General features: G+C 53.1%; 2 protein-coding genes across 2 annotated transcripts in view; one reads left to right on the forward strand and one right to left on the reverse strand.

Moving 5' to 3' along the window:
* Positions 1-6: 6 nt before the first annotated feature.
* Positions 7-3,918, forward strand: CECR6 (cat eye syndrome chromosome region, candidate 6). The gene has a single exon (XM_011945664.1). The coding sequence runs from the start codon at positions 162-164 to the stop codon at positions 831-833; it is 672 nt and encodes a 223-aa protein (XP_011801054.1). The 5' UTR covers positions 7-161; the 3' UTR covers positions 834-3,918.
* A 4,378-nt stretch (positions 3,919-8,296) lies between these two features.
* Positions 8,297-21,622, reverse strand: part of IL17RA (interleukin 17 receptor A) — a gene marked incomplete at its 5' end in the record, with an annotated part of 26,356 nt that continues 13,030 nt past the window's right edge. Inside the window, 11 exons of the mRNA XM_011945671.1 lie at positions 8,297-10,505; positions 11,051-11,092; positions 12,865-12,966; positions 13,216-13,227; positions 13,998-14,082; positions 15,100-15,183; positions 16,340-16,503; positions 16,598-16,645; positions 18,185-18,311; positions 20,082-20,194; positions 21,027-21,173. Of these exons, the coding sequence (XP_011801061.1) occupies positions 8,995-10,505; positions 11,051-11,092; positions 12,865-12,966; positions 13,216-13,227; positions 13,998-14,082; positions 15,100-15,183; positions 16,340-16,503; positions 16,598-16,645; positions 18,185-18,311; positions 20,082-20,194; positions 21,027-21,173 (2,435 nt within the window). The remainder of the gene's footprint in view (positions 10,506-11,050; positions 11,093-12,864; positions 12,967-13,215; positions 13,228-13,997; positions 14,083-15,099; positions 15,184-16,339; positions 16,504-16,597; positions 16,646-18,184; positions 18,312-20,081; positions 20,195-21,026; positions 21,174-21,622) is intronic.

The following is a 21,622-nucleotide window of genomic DNA, read 5'->3' on the forward strand; positions in this document are numbered from 1 at the left end:
TGGGGGCGGCCGCGGCAGCGGGCGAGTTCGCCTTCGCCTACCTGGCCTGGCTTATCTACTCCATCGCCTTCACTCCCAAGGTGGTGCTGATTCTGGGCACGTCCATCCTAGACCTTATCGAGCTGCGCGCGCCCTTCGGCACCACGGGCTTCCGTCTCACCATGGCGCTGTCTGTGCCCCTGCTCTACAGCTTGGTGCGGGCCATCAGCGAGGCGGGCGCACCCCCGGGATCGGCAGGACCCCTGCTGCTACAGCCCCAGCGGCACCGCGCGGCCGGATGCTTCCTGGGCACGTGTCTAGACCTGCTCGACAGCTTCACGCTGGTGGAGCTGATGCTGGAGGGCCGCGTGCCACTGCCCGCGCACCTGCGCTACCTGCTCATCGCCGTCTACTTCCTCACCCTCGCCTCGCCGGTGCTCTGGCTCTACGAGCTCAATGCCGCGGCCGCGGCGGCGGCATCCTGGGGCCAGGCCTCCGGGCCTGGCAGCTGCAGCCGCCTTCTGCGCTTGCTGGGCGGCTGCCTGGTAGACGTGCCCTTGCTGGCGCTGCGCTGCCTCCTGGTGGTCAGCTACCAGCAGCCCCTCTCCATCTTCATGCTCAAGAACCTCTTCTTCCTCGGTTGCCGCGGCTTGGAGGCCCTGGAGGGCTGCTGGGACCGGGGCAGTCGGGCCTCCCCGAGTCGGGCCAGAGGGGGCTACGGTGCTCCGCCCTCCGCCCCTCCACCGCCTCCGCCACCACCTCAGGGAGGCTCCCAGCTGGGCCACTGCATCTCGGAGAACGAGGGGGGTGCCCATGGCTATGTCAACACCCTGGCTGTGGCCTCCCATAATTGAGGGTGAAGGGCATGGGTCCTTGATTTTGGGTTGAGAGTCCCCAACCCCCTTGTCTTCTACCTTCTGTTGCCCAGATTTGATCAGGCTGTATTTGAAAGAGGTAATCCTTTTCAGGGCTAAGGGCCAGGGTGTCCTTCTGTACCCCTGGGGTGAGGACAGCTGGGAGGGAAACCAGCAGTTAATGGTGAGGGAGGTAGGTGCAGTTACCCTCTCCTCCTCTCCTACCCCAATCCTGACCTCCAAGGGGCTGGTACCTCTGCTTCTTGCTTTGCCCACCTCCACTCTAATTCCCATCCATTAGGAGGAGAGGGGTGCTGGGCCTTGGACCTTCTCTCTTGCTTAGAAGTGCCAGCCTCTTTTAGGCTGTGGTTAGTGGCCATTGTCACATGCCTTGAAATTGACCCAGACCCTACTTTTCCACTGATGTGTCTATTGGATTTCTTCCAGGTGATAGATACAAAGCGTGTGTCTCTGTGTGTGTAGTGTTGTTTTCTTGTGTCCACCCTGTGGCCCTTTGCAACGGGTAGGAGATCTGGGGAGGCCCTGCCCCCTACACCATACTTACCACCACCCTCCTCTTTTCTGCCTGGATTTGTGACCATGAATTCCCAGGAAGAGCTGGGCCCCTGGGAGCTGCCCAGGTACTCCCCTTGAAGGGAGAGGCTCACCCAGGATCTTCCTCAATCCTGCTCCTCTCTTCTCAGCTCAGGGAGAGGAGGGGATCCATTCTCTAAGGACCAAACTGCACCCTTTCTTGGGTGAGCGAGCATTTCTACCTCCGTGCTTTCAACTTTTGTTGCATCATGCACTGATGCTGCTTGCAAAAAATGAAGACAAAATACTCAGAAGTTGCATTTGCCATGGCCACTGGCTCCAGCTGGGGTTTGGTGCCAGTGTTATTACAGGGTCTGCGGAGTATCAGCCATTGGCTTGGCCTCTCTCTGTTCCTCCCTCTGCACCTAGAACTCTTATCCTTCCTGTGGTTTGGTGCCAGCTGGGTCGGATCTGGGCTTAGAGTAATAGCTTTGGTGGGGTTCCTGGATGGCTGTGAAGTTGGGCCTCCCATGGGCCCAAGGGAGTAGGAAGCCCCATTCCCCACCTGTCCTTCCTCTAGGAAGTGTAGATCAGAAAGTGAGGTGGTGACCTCCCGCCTGTGGTCTGGTTAAGAGTCTCACTAGGGCCAAGGCAGGCTGCAGAACTTTCCCTCTTAGAATTCCTCCCATTGAGGGTAATGACAAGAGACATCCTGGGACTGTGCACTTACAGTCTTGGTGTGGAATGTCACTGTTGCCATCTTTGAGGCAGGATAAGTATTTTTACATATTTTAAGGGTGCAGGAGGACAGCAGCTAACAAGGCCAGGAAATACTCACTTCCCTCCACCCTCAACAGGATGTGGTGGGGGTGAAACTTGAAAAATTTTTGTTTCCCCTTCTCCCTTCTTACGTTTGGGAAGTTTTATGTAGTGTAATAAACTCTAGACAAGTTACCAGAAGATGTGGATTCTAGTTCTGATTCTGTCACTCATTGGCTTTGAGTGACATATCATTTTAATTTTCTGGGCCTGTTTTCTCACATTAAAAAAGTAGAAGTTAGATGAGTGATCTCTAAGGTTGAAGGTAATTTCAACTCTCACATTCTTTGAGTTTGTGGCTCTTGAAAGCCCTGGTCCTGATGCTCCCTGTAAAGGTGGCCAGGAGAGAAGCCAGCCAGGCTGCACCGGCAGAACATTCCCTGCTCTGCACTGGGTGTGTGAAGCCCCAGCAGAGAGGGCCAGAGGGAGGGCTTGGGTGCCTGGGCTAGCTGTGGGGCAGGGCCTAGCACAGCTGTAGAGTGCACAGGGAGGGCCAGAAGTGCCAAGTCACTGGCCGTTAACTCAGCACCCAGGCCAAGCCCCGCTTCCTGCTGGAAGCCCCCTCTTCCAACTGCTTCGGGGCTTAGGGCAGAAGACACGCATGTAGACAGACATAAGAGGGGCAGAAGGCTGGACCAGAGTTCTCTTGAGCCTCCTCGTGCTCTCAGAGCAGGGAACAGCGGGGGAAAATGTTTACACTCCACACACTATCTGTGCTTCCAGTCCCTCACCCTATGTGGCCGAATAGCTGGCTGAATTTCACACTTAATTGGTTTTTTTCTGCCTTCTTCCCCTGCTCCCACTGACTCCTCTCCTCTCCCTTTGATTGTACTCAAGGTTCTGGGGCCTAGGCCCTGGGTGGGTACCAACAGCTGCTCCCTGTTCCCATGTCCTCTCTCCAGCTTTGCTCTGTTTCTCTGCTACCTAATCTCAGTGACTATGAAAGGACATTGTGTCTGAGCCATGGCCAGCTGCTGGCTGGCCCCCTGACTTGTCCCCTTTCTGTTGTTTGGATGGCCATCTCCTGCTGGGCCTCCCTGACTGTAAAATCTCTGTACTGTTAGGGTTTTGGTGGGAGGCTGTGATAAGTTCCAATGAGCTGCCACTTCCTTGGATGTCAAGAGGCTGATGGCAACTGGGCCAATTCTGGCAGACACCAGGCCCCCAGCTCAGCCCCAGTCACCCCCTTTTCACACGTGGGTCAAGCACCGTGTGCTCAGAGGGTCAGTCCCTTCCTCTGCTGTGTTTTTCTTGAGTCCTTGCACTCACTTTCCCTGCCCCATTCACGATGACCCCTAAAGCTTCCTTTGCCTTGCTTTCTAGGGCATCCCTAGTGAAGGGGCAAACGTGAGATTTCCCCATGGGCCTGACAGCCAAGGCTGTGCACTGCCTTCCGAGGTCAATGCCAGCACGTGCATAGTTCACGGAAAAGGATCCTGGGCTCAGAATTTCGAGAACCGCCTACCCCTAACATTTCAGCAAGTCAGGGCCTTCCTCTCTGTGAGTCCCCAAATCCTTACTTATTTTCAAAAGACTAGACCCTCTCTAAAGACTGTTCCATTTTAACATGCCCTGATTCTGCATCCGTGGGTTTTGTGAAAGAGAGCTAGCTGGCGGTTAGAGCCTGGAAGAAGGAGGGAAGTGGCACCTCACTAGCATTTATCACTTTTTTCCTTCTCTTTTTAAAAATAAAACCAGACTCTGTTCTGAAAATAAAAAACTTGAGGCTTGTGACAAGCTCCCTGTATGGTTTGTTTCAAGATCTTTTCTGTCCTGGTTTCCTTACAAAATTCTTAAATGTCACTGTGACATTCGCCATTATTTTATAGGTTTGTGTTAACATTAGGGGTACACCTTGGCCCTTTCCTTCTAGGCAGTTGGCATGTTTTTGATGGAGGCAGTGAGGCTGTGGCCTGGAGCTGGTGAGTGTCTGACAAGCTTTGTTGGCACAGCCAGCTCGGCTCTAATGGACTCAGCCTGAGAGTGATTTTTTCTCATCGCCCTGGGCTCTCTCGCACTTTTCTTTCCTTCCTTCCTTCTTTTTCCTTTTTTTTTTTTTTTTTTTCCTGAGACGGAGTCTTGCTCTGTGCCCCAGGCTGGAGTGCAGTGGTGCAATCTCGGCTCACTGCAAGCTCCGCCTCCTGGGTTCACGCCATTCTTCTGCCTCAGCCTCCTGAGCAGCTGGGACTACAGGCGCCCGCCACCGCGCCAGGCTAATTTTTTGTATTTTTAGTAGACATGGGGTTTCCCTGTGGTCTCGATCTCCTGACCTTGTGATCCGCCCGCCTCGGCCTCCCAAAGTGCTGGGATTACAGGCGTGAGCCACCGCGCCCGGCCCTTCCTTCTTTTTCTTTTTGAGACAGGGTCTCACTCTGTCACCAGGGCTGGAGTGCAGTGATGCCATCGTAGTTCACTGCAGCCTCAAACTCTTGGGCTCAAACAATCCTCCTGCCTTAGCTCCCAAGTAGCTGGGACTACAGGGGTGTGCACCATGCCCGGCTTCCTATTTCTCTCTAAGAGCAGCTTTCCAAAGGGGGAACATCTTGAGAAACTAATTTTTAAATACTGTGACCTCCTCTTATCACTCTTGCCCCAGCCAGAAGCACAAATTCTTATGTATGAATAAGAACAAGGCCACCGGTTTTTGTTTGGTTTTATTTTAACATGAAGGCTAGTATTAAGTCTAAGGAAGAATATTGGGTGTGCACCAAAATAAACACATAGTGGTCTTCTTAGCACAGAGGCAGCCAGTATCACACAGCCCCTGTGTTGTGACCCTAGCTTGCTGCTTCTGGCTGTGCCAAAGGCTACACAGGGGTTTGAGTCAGGAGAGCCCGGGAGGCAAGGTCTGAGAGTGGAAGCTCCTGGGAGCCTGGGCTCTCTCCTCTCGTTAGCTGTGGCTTTGGCCATCAACTGGAACTTCGTCATTATTTATAAAACAGGAGCAATCACAGAACTGTGGTGAGAATTACATGAGGTGACACATGTGAAATGGTCCTTTCCCCTAAGACACGTGTAATTGTAACAAGAAACAAAATTTACATAGAAAATAATTACAGAGCAACATAGGACCATGTCTTCATTTCTCCCTGGAGTGGATGCAAAATAAGGTGATTGACTTGACCAAGCACGTTATGAATGTTTAGAAATGTCTTCTAGGGAAGTAAGCTGGCGCTCACCGATTTTGGTTTGCCAGGCATATCAGGTGGTGCTTTGTGACAGGTACCGTAGGGACGCGGAGTGATCTCTTCATGTGTAGGCTATGCCCAGGCCACACCTAGGCCTTGCCTGAGGTCTGGCCATGCAGTTCTTGCCCCAAGGAAGAACAGGAAAATATAGCATGTCGTTGACTGTCAGGCCCTCTCTGCACATTAGCCCCTTCCCTCCTCACAGCCACCTTCAGGGCTGCTTTCTCTCCATTTTCCTGAGGTCCAGAAAGAGGAGGTAGCTGGCACAATGCCGCACCACAGTCAGGAAGAAAAGCCAGTGTGCACCAAGACCCTTCTTCCTCCCACATCTGCACTGCTCCATGCAACCTTTAGTGGTCAGCTGTTGCTTGGGTCCAACTTCCTTTCCATGAAAGCTCAGCCGTGCTAGCAAAAAAACAGGGGCTGTTTTCATCTTCTGTGAGACTCCCATGACACTGGTGAGCAGAGGCGGCCAGTGGGACACCCATGCAAGGAAGCAGGCAAATGCAGGGGCCAGCCAGCCATCTGCGTCCCTCCTTCTACTCCCTCTCCTCCGGTCATTGTGTACCTTCTTCCTGTCTCATCAGAGAGGAAGGATCCAGTGAGCGAACTCATCCTACCGTCAATGACCTAAGGGGCTATTCTTCCTGGCAAGGACTCCAGGGAGAGGTGGGCTGGGCCAGGCTTCCTGGCACCCTTCAAACCACGAGACAGGAGACTGCATGTTCCTCTCACAGGGAAGACTGGCCCACCTGGATGACTGCTCGCCTCCAGCAATCTAAATGGACAGGGTAAGAGTGTGGACCCAGAGCTAGGATCTGGGAGAGGCGATGGGGCGTGGAGAGCCATGCAGAGGCGCAGGCCAAGATGGACCTGGATGCCACTGCAGAGTGAGGAGAGGCCCCGTGGGCAAAGTGTTGGGCATAGAATTAACAGCTTGTGCCATGGGTTTAGGGGTAGTTGCTTTTCTTTATCTTCTTCTGCAAAATATACCCATGGAATCCATATTGTTGCCATTTTTCCACAACGGACATGTTCACTCAGCCACATACTTCCTGAGCTCCTGAGAGATGCCAAGTATGGGAACATGTATTACTTTTATAATCTGAAAAGGCAAACACTGGAGGGAGAGAGCAATACCTAATAGCAGGGAACGAGGCTCAGTGGTACCTCAGGGGGCACAAACTGCTCTGCCCCAGAAGCAGGCTGGTACCACTCAGGGATACTGCAGGCCTCCCAGGACACCATGAGGTGGGAACTCCTGCCCCACCCACTTTACAGAGGAGCAAGCTACCTAGGGCGGATGAGCAGCTGGCCAACCCCCAACCCTGCTGCCTCTTCTTTGGAAGGACCCTCTGTCCGACATACCTGACTTGTGGGACGCAGGCCCGGCTGCTGGAGCAGCGGCCCTCCATCTCACTCTGCCCTCAGGTGCCCCGGGTCTTGCTGGAGTCCCAGCTGGCAGGGCGCTAACGCAGGAGAGCCCTGCATACCCCTCGTCTATTTAGGAAGGGGAGCATCAAGCAGAGCCCAAAGGCTATAGAGTTAAAACAGCCCACTGCATTGTAAGTACATCTTCTTCTCTCTTATGCCCTATTTAATTTTCAAAGATAAATAGGAAAGGCCAGGCACGGTGGGCTCATGCCTATCATCCCAGCACTTTGGGAGGCCGAGGCGAGCAGATGGCTTGAGCCCAGGAGTTCGTGACCAGCCTGGACAACATGGTGAAACACTATTTCTACAAAAAATACACATACACATAAATTAGCCAGGCACAGTAGTGCGTGCTTGTAGTTCTAGCTACTGGGCAGGCTGAGGTGGAAGGATTGCTAGAGCCTGGGAGGTCGAAGCTGCAGTGAGCCATAATTGCACCACTGTAATACAGCCTGGTGACAGAGAGACCCCGACTTAAAAACTAACAAAAAACCAAAACACAACAAAAGCAAGAAAGAAGTATATCCATCATACCCTTGCGTTCAGAGATCCCAGCTCAAACTGCTGAATGGATGTTTCAGAGACTGAACACAACCCTTTTTAAGACCCTAAACACCTTCAAGGACCTTCCTACGCAGAAAAGAGAAACTGGTTTTGAATCAATTATTCTTTAAAAAAAAAAAGCAAAAACCAAAACCAAAACCAAACAAAACTAGGATCAAGACAGTAGGCAGGAAGAAGTCATGAAACTGGGAGCTTGCTTGGTGGCCTCATGCATGATTGGCCTGGACACAGGCATGGTTAGATGCTCTTCTAGCCATCTTCTAGCTGCTTCTCTTCCAGCCGGAACCACCTTTGCACACTACTTAAGAGAGGAGCTGAAGAGGTGGGAGGGGCACAGCGTGGAAGGCATTTGTTCTTAGAGAGACATTTCTTAGTGAAACAGAATTTATTAGCCATGGTTCAGAATAATACAAAAATAAAGGTGTGGCTTTATTTATACACATTCTTGAAACTCTTGGCATTCGGCTGAGAGCGGATACCATACTCAGGGTAAGCAAGGACCAGTGTGAGACTGGGCCCAGGAAACGGGGAGGGACTGTAAGGAGAAACAGGGAATGACATTAAAGAAGAAATAAACGCCCTGGAGAATTTATGACTCCTTTCTATATGTCATGTCCAGAAGAGGCAAGTCTACAGAGATCAAAATAGCCTAGGGATGGGGAGGCTGGGCTGGTGACTAAGGGGGCTCCTGGGCTCAAGTGATCATCTTCCATCAGCCTCCCGAGTAGCTGGAACTACAGGCATGTGCCACCATGACTGGCTAAAAAAAAAATTAGGTAGACAAGGTCTCACTATGTTGTCCAAGCTGATCTTCAACTCCTGAGCTCAAGCAATCCACCTGCCTTGGCCTCCCAAATTGCTGGGATTACAAGCATGAGCCACTGCACCTGGCCCATTCAGCTTTTACATCTCACGTGACCATCCTTTTTTTTTGAGATGGAGTCTCGCTCTGTCGTCCCGGCTGCAGTGCAACGGCATGATCTCGTCTCCCTGCAACCTCTGCCTCCCAGGTTCAAGCAATTCTCCTGCCTCACCCTCCCAAGTAGCTAGGACTACAGGCATGTGTGTCACCACGCTCGGCTAATTTTTGTATTTTTAGTAGAGATGGGGTTTCATCATGTTGGCCAGGCTGGTCTCAAACTCTCGACCTCAAGTGATCCACCTACCTTGGCCTCCCAAAGTACTGGGATTACAGGCGTGAGCCACCGTGCCCAGCCCATCCTGTTTGTTAATGTGTCCTTGGCACTAGCGGTTAAGTTCCTTCGTGGCTGGGGCCATGCCACATGCAATTTATCTTGGTATCCCAAATGCCTGGCACATAGTAGGTGCACCATAAATGCTGAATGAATGAATGATGGCATCTCAAAGACACTCTACCATTAGCTCCTGGGAGCGGGCTGTGTGGATTCCCTGGGGAGAGAAGATAACCAGATGGCTGCAAGAAGAAAACTTAAGAGGGATGCCTGGGATTCAAATCCAGACATCTACATGTTAAAACCTGCACTTCACACACGAACAATTACACATGCAGACATGTACACACAGACGAATACTTGTGTATCCATGTGCACACACACTCCTCTCTCAAGTCTGGAATCTGGGCAGTCCCTGGGGAGCCGCCCTCATGCACTGGGCCTCTCTGGCTCTGACTCCACCCTGTCCCAGCCTGAGTTCTTCTGCAGCTGGCGGAAAAGCAGCTGCCGCTGGAGGCTCCTCAGGCTCTCCAGGTCTTCGGGAGAGAGTGGCAGGGCCGGCTTCCCTGGGTCCTGCTCTTCTTCTTCCTCTTCCTCCATTTCCGTGAGTCCGTCGGGGGGCTGCGGGGAGCTTCTGGAGATGTAGCCCTGGTCAGACTGCACTGACTGCCGCTGCTCCTCCTCGTAGGGTGTGTGTGGGTCTTTGAGGACTATGGCGGGTCTACTGCAGCCCCCCTGGGCCTGGCAGCTCAGACTCTGCTGGAAGAGCGAGAGCATCAAGCCTTGGAGGTGCTCCCTCATGTCCTCTGGAAGGTGGTCAGGAGACGCCATGGGGGTGCTGCCAAGGGGCGAGTCCTCGGTGTCCACAGGGAGGAAGAGGACGCTATTTCGCCCAGCGCCTGGGCTGCCCAGCAGCGGGCAGGCCTCGCCCTCCCCTGCCAGTGCCAACCGGATAGCGGCACCGTCAGCCAGGGGCCCAGGCTCCACCGCTGCCACCAGGGCGCCCTCCTCTGCGGGGAGCACCAGGGTGTGGAGGGGCTGCGGTGCTGGCTGACCCCGGGGCTGCAGGTGAGGTTCCAGCTTTGCCACTGCTGCTCCTCCTTCCTCCCCGACCAGGAGGTCTATGGCCAGGCAGGCCTGGGAGCCGGGCTCGCGCACCAGGGGCGCCCGCTTCATGATGCCGGTTCCCGGAGGCAGCAGTGGCTCCTCAAACACCTCTTCGTCCAGGGACGGGGCATCCTGGTCATCGGCCGAGTAGAGGTTCTCAAGCTCGAACCAGTCGGGGCAGCGGGCCTGCCAGTCCCGGAACCTGTCCAGGGCGGCGCGGAGCTGCCTGCCGCCCGGGCTCCGCAGGTAGTTGTCTCCTGACAGCTCCCCCACGCGGTGCATGCGGCCGGGCTGGAACATCTCCAGGTCCTGGATGCGGAAGTACACCTCCTCGAACCTGTCCATGAGCGGGTACCGCGGCGCTGCGCCGAACAGGTCGGGGACGTCGCCGTCACTGCTGACCTCGCTGAAGTAGCAGACTACGTAGGTGCCGAAGCAGGCTGGCCTCTTGAAGTCCGGGAGGATCATGTTCATGGCTGCGGTGAACAGGTCCCCCACGGGCTTCCCGTGGTCACAGCGCAGCCGCACAGGCGCTCCCCGGCCCAGGAGCGCCTGCCACTTGGCGCGCGTGCCGCGGGAGCACAGGATGATGATCTTAGAGTTGCTCTCCACCATCTCCTGCTTCTGGCGGCCCACCCAGGTCATGACTCCCACCTCCGAGATAGCCTGCTCTTCCAGCAGGTCCAGGGCCACTTCCGTGCCGCAGGCAGTGAGCAGGAACTGGGCGAATTTCAGGACCACGTCCACGTAGAGGGGGTGGTCAGCTGAGTAGATGATCCAGACCTTCCTGGGCTTCAGCGGTGGGGGGGTCAGGTCAGCCGCAGGCAGGCCATCTAAGGAAACAAGACCACAAGTGCTGACCCTCACCCCAGGGCCCAGGGCAGCTCTGTGCCTGTCAGCCCAGGAGGGGCCTGGACCAGGACACAGAGCTTGGCCACCTCCCTAGGCTGAGAAACCCAACTGAGGCCTGTTGGAAAAACCCAGATGTTACTATTCCACCTTTGGCTGCCTGAAAACAATCAGTCTGCTGCCTTGTGGGAAAAAGAATCTCTCACGTTCCTTTCTGGTCTTCAGCCTAGACTTAAATCAAGAAAAGAAAAAGAGGCACCAAGCTCTGCTGCTCTGCTCCAGGGAGGACCTCTTTTCACAAAGTACGATGCACCTACCTTTCTTTTCTTGTCTGAGTGATTCAAAAAAATGGCACCCAGCCCTTGTTATTGGGGGCCCTTGTGAGTGGGGTACTGGAAGGGGGTTTCTAAGGTGGGGTCTCCTGAAGGGACTCAGGAGTTAGACCACAGGAGGCAACCCACACACTTATCCCAGGAGAACCCTCCACTGCTTTAAAAATAAGCAAACAGGCAAACCAGGAAATACTGACCGGTGTATTTGGTGTCATTACTGTATTTTTCATTTCCAGGCCCTGGAAAGGAAAAGAAATATACTGGAGTGGTTCTTTGGGAAGAGAAATAGAAACCAGCTCACAGGGTGTCCGCCCCATCCCTGACAAAGGGTGAAGGGTAAGGGGGCAGCCCCGAGACTGAGTAGGGAGGCCGGGTTAGGTGGTTGCACAGGCATGAATCCTGGGTCTGCCACTACGAGCACCATGACCCGGAGCAGTTACTAGTGCCTCGGAAATGCAGCTTCTCTCTCTCTGAAATGGGTCTATATTTGCTCTCGTTTAATGGGTATTAAATGACTGTATGTGAAGTGCCTGGCATGTTGCACATAATCAACTAGGGCCACAGTTATTATTTTGTAGCACTGATCCAGCTGGGACCCCCAGTGCTGGGGGAGGGGGGGTCCACCCTGGTTCCTCATTACAGTCCTGGTCTGCCGCGTCTCCCTGAAATTTGGCTACCCCGAACTGACTCCACCTGAGGGAAAGCTCTTCCCCACAAGTGTCTGTGCAGAAGGCTTGCATCTTACCACACTTCTCTCCAGAAGCAGCCCCACGAGGCTGCTTGCAACATTTCCTCCTGGTATTTTTGAGGTAAGGAAGGGGAACCCACATACTTAAGCAATTGTTCCCCTGGGAGATGTGATGAAAAAACTGCTCTGCAGGAGTTAACTCCTTAGTGACAGCTGGGATGACTGCGATCCACAGATGACTCAGCAAATGACTTAGAACCTTAATCTCAATCCTAACCCTTTCAGCTCTTCCCCAGAACTGTCAACACAGCCAAATAACCAGTGAGGCTCCTCCTTGCCTTCACCCCATGGTGGTGCGGGGCACTGTGGGAAACAGGTGCAACAGCAGAAAGGAAACCCAAAGCACCGCCGCCACCCTGCCCCAAACTTTTGGAGAGCTGCACAGCCTATGGAGCATTGGCTGAGATGCTATTGAATGTTACTGGAACCTCCCATAGGTCCTCCCATGCCTGGCCGGTTATCTTTCCATGACACAAAAATGATGATTTAACACCTAATCCTCACGAGCCTAGGAGAGGGTGGAAACAGCTTCCCAGAGGAGGGAAGGAGCAGCCTAGGGTCATGGTGGGGCAGGGAAGGGCTGAGGCTGCAACAGGGAGGCCTGCGTTCCCCCAGCTTAGGACTTGGCCAGCAGAGGGCTGCGGGTGGGAGAAGGGACTGGTATGTACTAATCCCTACCAGCAAGCGCCTTCCTCAGCTACTCATTTAACCTTCGTCACAGCCCTGAGAAGAAGGCATTATCAGTGTATTTTACAGAAAAGAAAAGTGAATCCATGGTGTGTTAAGTAACTGGCCTGTGACTACAAGGCTAATGAGGTGGGGCTGGGGTCCACCCCTATTGCTCAGGGCAGACGGAGCCTTCTCTATCACCCGATGCTGACCCTCACTATTCTCCCTGAACCCAGATGTCCACGTCTGGTGGCTGCAGGATGGGGTTGTTCAGGCTGCTCTGCCTGCCTGGTTGGTCATTCCTGACACAGGGAAACTTCACTCTGGCTCTTTCCAACCTGTTGATTTTAATAATATTACATTTAATAACAACAAATATAATCGTGGCTAACAGATACTGTGCAAATAGCACATGCCAGGTTCTGTGCTAAGAATTCCTGTGTCTTATTTCACTCAGTCCTTACAACATCTTTATGATATGGTTCTTAAGCAAGAACCTGAGGCTCAGAGAATAAAGCGATTTGCCCTGGTAGTGAGTGGTGGTGCTGGTATTTGAGGTGCTGACTCCAGGACGGCCAGAGCCCCAGCCCTTACCGGCTAGCCTCCAGGTCATGCAGACGATCAGCAGGATGGCAGAGCCCACCAGCAGGACGGAGATGCCCGTGATGAACCAGTACACCCACAGGGGCATGTAGTCTGCGGTGAGCAGAACAGCGTGAGTGACGCGACGGGGCCTGCCCTGCCCACCCTGAGGCCCCCAGCCCCGCTCCCCAGCCCCAGGCTCTGTCCTCTTTGGCCCTACCATGACAAACCATGGTCTCACCCCCCCTCTGGGCTGGCCTCAGTTCAGCCTTGTCTGCCGGGCTGAGGCAGGGACTTCTTAAGTGGCCCCTGGGGAATGTCCCCTGAGGGCTGCAGTGCTGTCGGAGAGAGATCCAAGCTTACCCGGAATCGGTTCTGCAATGAGAACAGAGAGAAAAGGAGAAATAGTATTCTTAAGGCTTCCCAGGCATCACAAAAAACACAACTGATGTCCCTTGAGGGCTTTAATGACGTTGGCCCAGCACCAGGCACTTTAGATCCAGGTTAAACTTAATGAAACCATCTATAAGAGACACTTGAATTGTTGGTCTAAGAGGAGACACCTTGCCTCCTCCTTGGGAGGCTGGGTTCTCCTTCCAGCCTGGCTCCATGTATGCACCTTCTGGTGAGCATGTGGCCGCAGCCTCCTGTGCATTAGGGCATGTGACTTTTGAAAACAGCGTCCCTGGTGTGTGATCTTGGACAAGTTATTCAACATCTCTGTGCCTCAATTTCCTCATCCATGAACCTCGGGTTTGGGGTGGGGGATCCTCTACTTCACAGTATCGTGACTCACAATGAGTGAGAATAAAAACCGGACGGCATGTTGGAGCACTGCGCTTAGTGCATGGCGCAGAACTAGGGCTCTAGGATAAAAGCCACCCCATTTTCCAATCCAGAAAATTGAGGATCAGAAAGATTAAGTATTTTGCCTAAGGCTACATAGCTAATGAAAGACAGCCAGCCAGAAGTCTAGCCCCAGGGAGTGACACTCTAAAGCCCCACTCCACACTTCAGGCCTGAAGGACTCCAAGTTACTCTCCTCCCTAACCACTCCCCAGAACCAGGTGAGGACGCAGCGCAGGCTGGGGGCCCTCAACCACCTGCACTCCCAGTATGGCCTGGGACAGCTGCATGTCCCCTACCTGGAGTGTCTGGCATTTCTGGGCAGGGAACAGTCACGGAGTGTCTGAGGCAGTCATTGAGGCAGCTGCTGAAGAAGGGCTGGATCTGTGGGCAGAGAGGGCAGGAAAAGGGCTCCAGAATTGTAGAGCGCCCATGCCTACCAGCCAGCAAAGGCAAGGTGAGAGGAGGGGATCCTGGCTGGCTACTCCATGATTGCCAGGTGGCCATCATCTCCCTCCAGCAAGGGCAGGTCAGAGGACACCTGCCCAGGTGAGGGTGGGAGAACCGGACAAGAGAAAGGCAGGGGCAGTGTCTTACCAGGCAAGGAATCCTGACTGGTAGCGGTGGCTCGGTGCCAGAGAGAGCACAAGCTTTCCCCTGTCCACCAGCAGGAACGCCGGCTGTGCATGCTCCCCACTCCCATCCACACTCTCCACCTGTACACACTCCCCACTCCCGTCCACACTCTCCACCTGTGCACGCTCCCCACTCCCATCCACACTCTCCACCTGTACACGCTCCCCACTCCCATCCACACTCTCCACCTGTGCACGCTCCCCACTCCCATCCACACTCTCCACCTGTACACGCTCCCCACTCCCATCCACACTCTCCACCTGTACACGCTCCCTATTCCCTTCCACACTCTCCACCTGTACACGCTCCCTATTCCCTTCCACACTCTCCACCCGTGCACGCTCCCCACTCCCATCCACACTCTCCACCTGTACACGCTCCCCACTCCGGTCCACACTCTCCACCTGTGCACACTCCCCACTCCCGTCCACACTCTCCACCTGTGCACACTCCCCACTCCCATCCACACCACTTTCCACCTGTGCACGCTCCCCACTCCCGTCCACACTCTCCACCCGTGCACACTCCCCACTCCCGTCTACACCACACTCTCCACCCGTGCACGCTCCCCCCTCTTGTCTATACCACACTCTCCACCCGTGCACGCTCCCCACTCCCGTCCACTCTCTCCACCTGTGCACGCTCCTCACGCTCCTCACTCCCATCCACACCACGCTCTCCACCTGTGCACACTCCTCACTTCTGTTCACTCTACACTCACCACCTGTTGTGCTCCCTGCACCTGTCCACACCACACTCACCCACCTGCACTTGGTGGCGGCAGCACCCTTTCAGGTTGCGTCGAGTGAGTGTGACGTTGGATCGCTGGTGGAAGTCCTCTGGTCTGGGCTGAGGAGAGAGGCAAGAATGGGTAAGGCTAGTTGGGTAAGAACACGCTGTGCCACTGCCACGGAGAAGCTGTCCAGGGCACCCCTTAGTGCAGGGGAGAAATACTTTTCAGGTTTCTGTTCCAGAAAACACTCCATTTTTAAATGGAAGCTGGTTTGTTATAAATTCGTAAGTACACTATACTAACTGGTAAGTCTCTCTCTGCTTTGACTGCTGGGAATGAGGGCAACAAATCTGTGTTCATGGATATCAGTTATACAGAACCACATAGCACATATTTCCTGCACTGAGCTGGCTTCATCGCATTGCCTTGTCTTCTTTTTTTTAGAGATAGAGTATCGCTCTGTCGCCCAGGCTGGAGTGCAGTGGTGCAATCTCAGCTCACTACCACCTCTGCCTCCCAGGTTCAAGTGATTCTTCTACCTCAGTCTCCCAAGTAGCTGGGACTACAGGCGTGTGCCAGCACACCTGGCTAATTTTTGAACTTTTAGTAGAGATGGGGTTTCATCATATTGGTCAGGCTGGTCTTGAACTCCTGAGCTCAAGTGATCCACCTGCCTTGGCCTCCCAAAGTGCTGGGATTATAGGTGTGAACCACTGTGCCTGGCCTATTTTATGTCATTAATTTACTTTATTTATTCTTTCATTTTCATTTTATTTTTTTAGAGACAGGGTCTCGCTCTGTCCCCCAGATTGGGTGCAGTGGTGCCATCATGGCTTACTGCAGTCTCGAACTCCAACTTCAAGCCATTCTCCTGCCTTGGCCTCCCAAATACTGGGATTACAGGTGGGAGCCACCGCACCTGGACTTATTTCCTTTAGTTCCCCTTTGTCTCTATTTCCACATTTCTTTTTTTTTCAAATCCTCAAATCCTTTTTGTAACAAAGCAAAACAAAAAGAGGACAAGGGAGCATGTAGGGGAGGGAAGAATAAAAAGGACTGAGTCATGGGCAGAACAGAGTCAACTGCTTTTCTATTAACCATAAGATCACCGGGGAAGAAAAAGGGCAAGTCGCCATGATCACTACGGACTAAGCACAGCCCTGAGTCCCGAGCTTCTGGCAACACAGTTCTGTCAGAGCAGCAGAGAAGAGACTCGGGGCTTGGAGGGGTGGTCCTGAGCTATGCTAGGGGGGTTGAAAATAGCAGAGTTACCGCAGGAACGTGGTGCATGTGCTCAAAGCAGCTGTGGTTCTCCATGTGCGGAAAACTGGTCAGCAGGATCTGGTAATGGGTAGATTCATTCCACAGGGTGAAGCCCACACGCAGCTGCTGGGCCGCCAGGGTCTCCACAGTGATGTTGGGGTCCCACAGGCTGCCTGCCAAGGTCACACGCAGGCTGGGAGTGAGGAGGGGCACACACATGTGCATGTGTGTGCATCCAAGTAAAGCTCTCCCGCGCCAGCCCGTTACCTGAGCTCATGCATGGCGTGGTTACCTTCATTCTGGTGTGCTCGCAGTCTGTCGGCCCAGAAAAAAGGAAACTCATTAAGCCTCTCTGCCTTAGGAAGTCTGTTCTTTCAGGCTCCTGACACCAGGAACAACACTTAGTAGGTACACTTTTGCCACTGGGAGCCTGTCCACAGGTGGCCCCTTCAGAGTGAGATCCAGGGCTGGATCCACCTTGGCATGAGTGCTAGCCTGCTTGTCTGATCCTCCTCTCTCAGGGAACCCTCCCGATTCAAGTGCATTCCTCCTGAGCTTGCTGTGGGTGATCAAGCAATCTCAGTCCCCTCCAGTTCCTTCTCTGCCCACCCACAGCTTCTTGTCCCCACTGCCCCTGTCTTTGCACAGGCTGAGAAGACATGTGACAGGTGTGAATCACCATGGAAGGACAGGGACTGAGTCAGTCAACTTTAGGAACAGAAGTGAGAACTGAGGAGATTCACTTCTTCAACAAATACTTATTGAGCACCAACTATGCACCAGGCCCTGTTCTTGGCACTGGTGGTACAGTGGTAAACAAGACAAAGCCCTGCCCCCTGGAGACTGCAACCCAGTAGAAGAGACCAATAAAAGCAAACGCACAGCACGCAGTACCAGTCAGGGAGTGATGAGCCACATGTGGTGACATAAGGCAGGGTGAGCAGAGAGCGTGTGTGCACGCATGTGTGCAGGGTGTTCCTGCATGTGTGCAGGGTGTTCCCAGGATGAAGAAGGTCAACACCGTCCTTAACAAGCATTTCCTGACCACCTACTATATGCAAGGCAATTCATGAGGTTCTGGAGATTGTACAAATGGGCAGAAGACCCAGGCTTTGTTCTCAAGTGGGCTTCCTGACATAGCTGGCTATGGACAGTGAGAATTGTAGGGAGACTGAGGCAGGAGAATTGCTTGAGCCCAGGAGTTCGAGGCTGCAGTGAGCTAGGATAGCAAAATTGCACTATAGCCTGGGTGACAAAGCGAGACCTTATCTCTATTAAAAACAAAAAGAGAGAACTGTAGGTAATAGCTGAGCTTCTGGGGAGGACAGAGAAGCAGAAGGCACACATACATCAAAGGATGCCTGAGAAGAAAAGCCTGGCAGTAATCACAGGCAGCGTAGATAGGCACAGGCAGGAGAGCGCTATGCATGGGACCACTGTTGGATGATGCAGGCGGAATATGAGGTGGAAGAAGAAGAGCAAGTCATGGAGGCTGGGACCAGGCTGGAGGTAGAGGCTGCAACTTCTCCACGAGTGGCTTGCGGCTTGCCTTTATGGTATTTTCTGGGCAGGACGGGTGCTTCTCTAGATAGAGGGAGGTACTCTGGTTCCCATAAAACTCCTAGGATCTTGGGCCAACATGCACTGTTGTGCCAATAGAGAATGGGCTCTGCCTCAGGGAATGGAGGCTGCAACACACACCAAAGAACTCCCAGTCCTGGCCTCTGTTTGTTCTGTGGGTCCCAGGTGCTGGCAATGCCAGCCACTGAGCAGGGGGACTGGCGTCTGTGCCACCTGGTGCCTCATTCTCACAGAGGCTGTTGGGGAGGGAATGTCTTGGGAGGATGCTCTTACCAGGCACGAGGAAATTCTTGGACTGGTGGTTTGGGTCCCCGTCAGGGATGGGCTTGGGCAGGTGGTGAACGGTCACCTCATATTCCTGGTCAGGGTCAACCACAAAGTGGCTGAAGGTAAAACGCCACTGAAGAGAAGGGAGGAAGGAAAGGTGGACGGATTACACACACCTCTGTCACCCATCTATGCCCAAAGACCCCCGTTCCCACCCACTCCCAAACATTCAGCCAAAAATAAGAATAAGCAAAAACCACAACAAAATCCAAAGTCAGGGAACGCAGTACCTTTGTTTTTTGTTTCCTCTGGTCCTTTCTGCCAATTTTTTTTTTTTTAAACCTGGATCTGGCCTCATCAGTAGATGGTGAATAAGGCAAAAGAATTTCGGGAAAGTGGAAGTAGTCCTGCCCCTCCCACCTGCCCTCTCAAATTCTAGAACAATAGGTATGACAGGGTTGAGCCAGAGGACTTGGTGCTATGGAGATCTGGCACACACAAGGCAGGTAAAAACTATTTGTCAAATGATTCTTCCTCCTTAAATGGGAAAGCCAGGGATCTCTTGAGGCCATTCTGGTGTAACAAGGTGCAGAGGACAAGCCAGAGACCCCTACTCACCCTGGGCCAGCAGGCACCTTAGTTGCAACGATATTTGAATTTGTGCTAAGTTATTTTCTGGGTGGTAGAGATTACAGATATTGACTCCATCCCCCATTCTAGTTACCCTGGTGGAGGAGCCAGGGGTCCTTTGCTTCTAAGTGGATGGAGAAACCCGGTTCTCACCATCCACATAGCAGTCAAGTTTGGGGGTCCTAATTTAACATCGGAGAGGGGTTCTGTCTTTGCTGCTTGAGTCTGTGGGAGATCTAACTTATTTTCAAGGGGCCATTTGCAGATTTACACCAGCAGTCTTCAAACTAAGGCTTGTATCATAATTACTCGAGGATTAAGCACCCATTGCTGGACCCCACCCTACGAGTTTCTGGCCTGGGAAGTCTGGGGTAGGGCCACACATCTCTACCAAGTTCCCAGGTGAGGCTGAGGCTGCTGACCTAGGGACCACGCTTTGAGACCCACTGCTTTATTTTTTTTATTTTTATTTTTTTTTTGAGGCGGAGTCTCGCTCCGTCCCCCAGACCGGAGTGCAGTGGCCGGATCTCAGCTCACTGCAAGCTCCGCCTCCCTGGTTTGCGCCATTCTCCTGCCTCAGCCTCCCGAGTAGCTGGGACTACAGGCGCCCGCCACCTCGCCCGGCTAGTTTTTTGTATTTTTTAGTAGAGACGGGGTTTCACCATGTTAGCCAGGATGGTCTTGATCTCCTGACCTCGTGATCCGCCCGTCTCGGCCTCCCAAAGTGCTGGGATTACAGGCTTGAGCCACTGCGCCCGGCCGAGACCCACTGCTTTAAACAAACAGACAAGAATCAACATTTCACCATTTAGCTGTGAGCAGCAAAATGAGACTAAACTGCTGTAGTGCTCATTTGCCCACCTACGGCAGTTCTTTGGGCAGTTTTTCCTTCCTGAAGGCAGGCCCCAGCTTAATCCAGTTTACACATAAAAGATGCTACACAAAGTTACACAAAGATGGCAGGAGGTGGGCCTGTGGAAGTTGTCTTCCTCAACTTCCTTTCAGAATGAATAGCTAGGTAAAGTGGGAAGAAAAAGTCGGGGTGAGTATGTGAGGGAAGCTTTCAGAAATACGCTCTGTCCCTCACTATTGCTCACAGTGGCCACGCCACTTCTCTTTTGAGTTCTGCCCATCTCAGGCTGCCATTTTGAATTTCACAGACTCTCTCAGCACCTCTCGGTCTTCCCCACGCGAAATCAGGGTTTGAATTTGGGGACAAGTGTGCACTGGTGTAATCAGTGGAACACAATCCACTCAGGAGCTGTATTCTTACCCGCTTGTGGTGATGCCTCAGTTTGGACAGAAACTCAAACTTGACGCACAAACGTTCATTGGTGTTCAGCTGCAGGACAGATAACTCTGCACCCTCGAGGTATAGGATGCTGGCTGAAGGACAGAGGGAGAAGAGGAGACAAACAGATACAGATCAGCTAAGACAAGTGCTGGGTGTGTCACTTCCCTATCTGTTGTGGTTGTTCACTCCTAAAAGAAAATCTGCCGTCTTACCCAACTCTCCACATCCTGTTCCTTTCAGTTCACTCTCTGGCCTCAGCCCACTGCCTTGCAGACAGTTATTTCCCAGCTAGGCAAGGAAAAATGACACTTTACACTGGGCTAGAAGTAAAGGCTTTACAAATTTGTGGTGAGGGCTTTGACAATCCGGCATGGGAGTCAAACACAGCCATCCCCACCATCCTCACCAGGTTGTGGCAGTCAGCGGGAGCACTGAGGGCGGGGACTTCCAAAAACAACTTCCCCCACGCCCCGTTCACAAATCTGGGGCTAGTGCTCATAAGCCCCAATCGTCCCAATTCTATAACATAAACTCTTTATTCCTGAATAGGCTCAGAGGATGTTTTAGAAGTGATGGCCCCTAAATTCAGGGAACAGGCTGACAAATGTGTTGCCATTTTCCACTTCATTTTTGGCACTGTAGTCACAAAATTAACTGCTTGCTTTATTTTTTCCTCAGGGTGCTAAAAATGTTAGGCTGAAGGAAGTCCTTTCATGAAGAATGGTGTGATGAGAAGGTATCACTGTGGGTTAATATCTAAAATGCTGAACAAGTATTAACTGTATGAAATGATGGATCCTTATAGCACTAAATTTGAACCCTCATGTCTGAACACAGAACTGGGAGCCCAATCCTGAGCCTGACTGGGAGAGCCACTTGGAGGTGGGGAGAGTCCCCCAAGGCCCTGCTGGCAGGCCCACTCACCGTCTGTCTGCAGCGTCCATTCGATGTGAGCCACGGGGAACAGGTCTCCTTGTTGGGTGTGGGCAAAGCGCAGCTGTATCTGCAGGTCCTTTGGGGAGGAGGGGGTCAGGTTTCGAGGGTGAATCCAGCTGTCATCTAGGCATGTACCTGGCAGCCAGGGAAAAGCAGCACTCAGAGACTCATAGCCAAGACCCTGAGATGGCCCAGCAGCAGGTACAGAGAGCCAGACAGTAAACAGCTCAGGGGCCTGCAACCTTCCAGCCTGTGGCCCTCGGCCGTGTCCTCAGCTTTACTGCCCGGCTTCCTCTTTTCTAACGTTTACTGGGGTCACTGCAAACCTCTCAAGTCTAAAGGGAATTTTAGGAGAGAAGACAAAGTACACAAGTTGATTCTGAGATGAAGCTGTGATTGGGAATAAGGGCACAGGTGGGATGCAGTTGTAGTAAGAGTCGCTTGGCCGGGCGCGGTGGCTCAAGCCTGTAATCCCAGCACTTTGGGAGGCCGAGACGCGCGGATCACGAGGTCAGGAGATCGAGACCATCCTGGCGAACACGGTGAAACCCTGTCTCTACTAAAAAATATAAAAAACTAGCCGG

This window comes from Colobus angolensis, unplaced genomic scaffold, assembly GCF_000951035.1.
Source record: "Colobus angolensis palliatus isolate OR3802 unplaced genomic scaffold, Cang.pa_1.0 Scaffold242, whole genome shotgun sequence".
NCBI lineage: Eukaryota > Metazoa > Chordata > Mammalia > Primates > Cercopithecidae > Colobus > Colobus angolensis.

Excerpts from the sequence above, each read along its gene's own strand:
- CECR6 (XM_011945664.1), top strand. The coding sequence starts at position 162 with ATGGCGCTGTCTGTGCCCCTGCTCTACAGCTTGGTGCGGGCCATCAGC.